Below are 5,667 nucleotides of genomic sequence, written 5' to 3'. Positions count from 1 at the left end.
ATGGTAATGCACTCCAAGCCGCAGCTTGGGGTGGTCATGAGAAGGTAGTGCAGATGCTCCTTGAGCGAGATGCGGACCCTTACACTCAAGGAGGATACTACGATAATGCACTCTTTGTCGCATCAAGGGGTGGCCGTGAGAAGATAGTGCAGATGCTTCTCAACAAAAATGCCGACCCTAATGCTCAAGGAGGATACTACGGCAATGCACTTCAAGCCGCATCTTTAGGTGGTTATGAGAAAGTGGTGCGGATACTCCTCGAGCGAGGAGCGGACCCTAATGCTGAAGGAGGAGAGTGTGGCAATGCACTGCAAGCCGCATCTTTGCGAGGTCATGAAAGAGTGGTGCAGATACTTCTCGAGCGAGGAGCGGACCCTAATGCTGAAGGAGAAGCTATCAATGGCACCGCTGGCAACGTGACGAACTAGATGAAGCATTAGACTACAGCAGTATCAGGAATACTATGATACGGGTATGTCGCTTAGTCATACTCAGATTAGAAGATACACTATGCCTAATTAGTAACAGTCTATCTTCTAATCTGAGCATGACTAAGCGACATATTTGTGTCACAGTATTCCCAATACCCCGCGAATACCAAAAAGGCAAACCAGTAAAAGCACCCGCATCGTTCCGGCAGTTCCCGTACTCCGCACGCCACGTATTAGCGAGGCCTGAGTGCGCCGCTTAGCCTACGAAAGTAGTGGGCACATCAGCCACTCAAGACGCTGGTGGTTTATGATGTTCGTAATCAGCGACCACCGTTTCGTGGGCTAAGGTTAACTCGTAAGGTAACCACTGTTGGCGCCTAGACGCGCAACATAATCCACATCCCGGTGTGGTGAAACGCCCTCTGTGGTGGAATGGACTACGGGTACTTCAGAGGCTATCGCTCCGTACTCGCCACCTAGCATATCGAGCAACTACTGCTGGGTTTCTTTTCATGTTTGGAAGCCATTCCGCTATTTGATATATGGGGTTAAGGTCCAAATTACCAATGTTTAGTTTTGTGCGGGCGCGATTTCCATGATCATCTTAGAATGGGCGAAATCCTTTCCATTCCTCTAGAGGCTTCAACGCCTACTTTTCTGACTCTTCAGTATTAAAAAAATGGAATAGTAATGTGCGTATGTCATGGGCCGATTATCACAGCAAAAATAAGGCTGTTCACTTTCTGCGTTGCAGTGTCGTGCCGAAGAGGATCCCTGTCAAGTACTTCTACGTATGTTACCCTATGACCGAATCAAGTATGGGTAGTTGTAAATCACAAGTAACACAATAGCCACACCCAGCTACCCACTCGCCAGCCACAGGGCTCAGCCGCTTCAGCATCCATTAAGTCGCCGAGGTCGCACGTGACATTTAACTGCAGCCTGTTTGACCCTTCTAGGCAACCGCAAAGGCTGAACACCTGGCAGCTGCTTAAACTCTCTGCTCCCACTGCAACTTACTGTAACAGCAAATCCCATTCTGTGTTTCTCCTTCAGTTTCATGAACTTAACCGCTAGCCTGTTGCCGAGACCTTACGTTCTAGAAAGCCTCCGTTACGTTCTCACGATGTCTGCAACCTATATTTTCACGACTTCGCCTTGGTCCAAAGAAGCGATATCACTCGGTAGTATTGTGCCAGACAGACGATGCCCAAACGAGGACATCATCAAAGGCGCCGTGACCGAGGAGGATGTTTCAGTCACTGTCAATAACAACTTCAAGGGCGTTATAGATAATGGATCGCAGACAATCCTGCGAGGAACGATCGCTGCACTTTGGTTGACGATTTGCTCGATCTTCTGGAAGGTGGAATCCACAGGCAGCTTTGAAATCTCAGCAAAAGAGGCGCGCTTATACTCCCTTTCACAGCCAACGGCAATCTTCCAGAAGCTTTGCGAACTAGACCATGTTCGCAAGTTTTTCCAAGATTGCCATCGACAGGAAATCACGCCGGCATTCGTCACTGGCTATCGAACCCTTACTGACGCGAAATTATTGCAGAAAGGCCAGAGTGTGTCAACTGCTTCTGGTAGTGGCGATGTTAAGACTGGCGGCATCGGCAATGATCCCAGTGATGCAGTGAGATCCACCGTACAAGTAGGCCGAGAGATGAATGACGGTCGTTGCCTTGAATACCAAACAAAAGGGGAGGCGGTCTTTGCAATCAACTTCCGCAAGATTCTCATCAAAGTCCGCAAAAGCGAACTGGTACCCTCACTTGAGCGCCAAACCCCGACTAGCTGGCTTATTTTCTCCAATGTCAGAGGAAAGCAAGTCGGGGAGGCAGAAGTGATTCAGGTCTCCCTCGATACGAGTGGCGTTGTTAAGGAAAGTGTCTTGGTGTTTGAAGATGCCGACGGGTCATTTTTATCTCTATCTAAGAGAGATTTACTTCGGGACGACGACGATGACGACGAAGACGACAATGACGAGGAATAAGAGAGTACTGGCCCAATTGGAACGCAACGAATTATATTCACGGATTACCTCGACATACTGAGGTGGGAAAAGTAATTGGTTTTTCCTAACTACGTCCATAAATGCAATTTGGTCAACCGCTTTAACATCCGAAATGGACGAAGGGTGCCCAACCAAGCACATCTCGATTGACTGTGCGCTTTCCCACCATCCTTTGGGTATTTACCGAATCATGCAGGGCCCTGGCAATTGCGGCATCATCGCCATCACTCTCAGAGATTTTCTTTGCGAAGGCGTCCGAGAGAGCATTTACGATGTCATCGTCGACCGCCCACAATGAGCCGATGACATGAGGGAACCCGGCAAGCTGAAATCCGCTGACAATGTGGAGCATTTCGTCGGTTAGATGTTCGTCCCCGTTTTTGGCTGTGTAGCAAGCCAGGAGACATGCCATTTTCGCAGATTCGGTACTGTGTCTAGCGAGATCTCGAAATGTCAGGCGCTCCGGCTTGAAGTCAAGGCCTTGCTTGAGCAAGAGACCGCTGTTGGCAGGATCGTTTTGATCTACCTCCCCGTGACAAGCGAAATACACCATGCTGGCCTTGCTCAACTTGTTTAGAACCTGGGATTTCGAGGGTATTTCAAGAATTTCTAGATCTGGTCTGCCTGCACTCGTTAGACGGGCTCTGATTGCTTCAACATCTCTCGACGTTTTGAGCTTGCTAGCGTAGCCATCAGTCTCTGGCATATTGACCATCAAAGGACTTTTCCCATGCAAATGGACATGGTAGCTTCTTCGGCGTGCCTGAGCGAGTGCTTTAATTGTGGGGATGTAGGAGGAAACTACGTAGCTGTATGTGTTTTCGTTCTCATTGTCTGGAAGTCCTGCCGCATGTAGAGGGGCGAGTCCCAGTAAGCCGCTAGTAACCCACCAGATTCGTGGCAGATGATCAGAAGGACTGCGAGAAAGAAGTTTTAACTCATGGAGAACTGGGTGGACGGCATGAATCCAGAGCCATTTCAGAAACTTGCGTAAATCCTTGTTGCGGGATCTTAATGTAGATATTGGTCCTTCGGTAATCGCTTTTGGTCCATTCAAGAGTTCTGTATATTTCTTCAAGTCTTCATATCGAACTCCCGGAAGTCTGATAGCCTTGACCTCTCCTGACGTCACAATAAATGCGTCACATCGAATGCCCGATGCATTGAACGCGACGATCGGCCCAAGCTCTGCTAGTTTTTGAAACTGCTGCGGACTATTGAGCTGGTAAGGTGTGATTCCGAACTCGGTTTCGATGCGCTTTTCTAGTTGCGCTTTCTCTTCCTGATGTTTCATGATAGCCAGAATTGTGCTGCTTGTATCTAGTTCTTGCTCCGCTGGGGTGTTTTGAATCGGTGCTTCCAAAGAGACTAAATTGCGTAAAGTCACGTACTCGCGATAGAGTTCTGGGCTTTTCTCCTTCAGTTCCGCTAGATCAGCTCGCCGGTCCATAGATACATTGAGAATGCAACCACGACCCTTTTCTAGAACTCGCAATGCTTCCCATGGCTCGCCATTGGCTTCTAAAGTGAGCGCTGCTGCAACTGTAGAGAGTCCGCCATATGCTTTGAGAATAAATTGCTGATCGTCTCGACTCAAGATCTGGCTGTTGAGCTCCTCGAGAATGTTGACTGCAGAAACGAAAGTCTTGCGAGCTTCGGTTGTATCTCCTCTCGAGATATGCGCTTTGCCTGCAAATATCGCAGCGAAGATCTTGGTCGCTAATGGCGGGCCAGATAGAGACATTGCCTCTTTGTACAACCGAATACTGGCTTCCAATCTGGAGTCGATGCCGGTAGCTTCGAACCCTCTCTCCAAAGCAGATGCCAATTGGATGAGCACATCAGCTTGTTGCTCTGGATGTCCATTGACCGCAACTGCCGCCTTTTCGGACAGGTGAAAAGCCGTGATCAGATCACTCCATTCCAGAAACCTGTCATATCTCTCCAGATAAACTTTCGCCAGCCCATTCAAAATTTGCCCGTAGCTAGTGTGCCCGGGAGGAGCTAATCGGACGGCTCGGTGATGGTGTTTGAGTGACTTAACCAGGTCTACTTCACTATTCTTGCCAGAACGCCAGAACCGTTCAAGGTGCCGTCTGCCCAAATTGAATGATAAGCTTGCACAAAGTGACCGATCCTCAGGTTTGAGTGCTACTGCTTCGCTTAGGCAGCGCATTGCTTCGTCTAAGCTGTCACTGTTAGACGCGCGAATGGATTCTAACCCTAGTAGATTCGAATGGGCAAATAGCACTTTGACCCATTCCGAGGTGGTTCTTGCGGTTGTCCTTCCGGCGTTAATGATCGTTTTGGAAAACCGAAGGCCTTCTTCCAGATATCGCAGCTCACGTCCTAGTTCGTACAACTGTCCGTAAATGGTGACAAGCAGATCAAGACAATCTTCATAGTGTTTGTCCTCTTTCCGCATTGCTCTGAGCGCCATAACTGTTGATTCCAATGCCAGTTCAAGGTCTTCGTCTTGCTTTCTGTAGCAAAATCTTCTTTGATGCATGCCAGCAGAGTAGTAGAGCGTCCAAGTCCATTCTTTACTTTTCTCCTCCAATAGTGATGTCACTTTATTGTTGACTTCGATGGCTGGATCCAGATACTTTCGATCCCCATTCTCCGGCCTGGTCGCGATGCTTTGGAGTTTTTCAGCCAGCTTCAACATGATCTCTGGCAGTTTCTGGATATTGATGCTTACAAGCTGTTGTAACTCCTCATGTACTTGCTGGATGTAGTTGTCCGGTAGCAGAGAGAATTGCCTGGCTGCCTTTCCTGGATCTTCCCAGAACATGGCTGCCGTAGGACCGATAATGCACTGTGCTCCCTCCACTGCTTCTTTCACTTGAGCTTGATTGCCAGAGTGTTTCCCGGAATGAAATAGTGCCCGTGCACGGAGAAAGAGCACCCGTTTGAACTGATATTCTTGCATAGAAGAGAGCTGAGCTCGAAGTTCCGCGACAGATGCAATATAAGGGGTCGTAGTTGCCGCCATTAGAACAAAATTCAGCAATACCGATATCGATGCTTCTCGGATCGGAAAGCGTGCGAGGAGGAACCCTTGGGCTTGATTTCTTGCGCACTATGGGCTTGCGCAGGGAAGGGAACGGCAAGCATGCGACGGCAAGTGAGGGAGGAAGAATGGTGTGATGCTAAGCGATGGGTTGAGGACGGCCAGTGAAGGGAGGGCGACAATTGTGGCGTGGCATTGACGAT

General features: G+C 48.9%; 3 protein-coding genes across 3 annotated transcripts in view; 2 read left to right on the top strand and 1 right to left on the bottom strand.

Annotated features, from left to right (window-relative positions):
- The window catches only part of Z519_10589 (uncharacterized protein), a gene marked incomplete at both ends in the record, with an annotated part of 3,783 nt that extends 3,355 nt beyond the window's left edge, over window positions 1-428 (top strand). Inside the window, one exon of the mRNA XM_016768305.1 lies at window positions 25-428. Within this exon, the coding sequence (XP_016615212.1) occupies window positions 25-428 (404 nt within the window). The remainder of the gene's footprint in view (window positions 1-24) is intronic.
- A 1,129-nt stretch (window positions 429-1,557) lies between these two features.
- On the top strand, window positions 1,558-2,430 carry Z519_10588 (uncharacterized protein; the record flags this gene model as incomplete). Its single annotated transcript, XM_016768304.1, has 1 exon — window positions 1,558-2,430. One exon carries the CDS (start codon window positions 1,558-1,560, stop codon window positions 2,428-2,430), a length of 873 nt encoding a protein of 290 aa, XP_016615211.1.
- Window positions 2,431-2,551: 121 nt separating this feature from the next.
- On the bottom strand, window positions 2,552-5,446 carry Z519_10587 (uncharacterized protein; the record flags this gene model as incomplete). The annotated part of the gene is made up of 1 exon (XM_016768303.1): window positions 2,552-5,446. The coding sequence occupies one exon, from the start codon at window positions 5,444-5,446 to the stop codon at window positions 2,552-2,554; it is 2,895 nt and encodes a 964-aa protein (XP_016615210.1).
- Between the last annotated feature and the right edge of the window lie 221 nt (window positions 5,447-5,667).

The sequence above is a fragment of the Cladophialophora bantiana genome (genome assembly GCF_000835475.1).
Source record: "Cladophialophora bantiana CBS 173.52 unplaced genomic scaffold supercont1.19, whole genome shotgun sequence".
Lineage (NCBI taxonomy): Eukaryota > Fungi > Ascomycota > Eurotiomycetes > Chaetothyriales > Herpotrichiellaceae > Cladophialophora > Cladophialophora bantiana.
The sequence above is the reverse complement of the archived record's forward strand: the minus strand, read 5'-3'. Positions and strand labels throughout refer to the sequence as shown.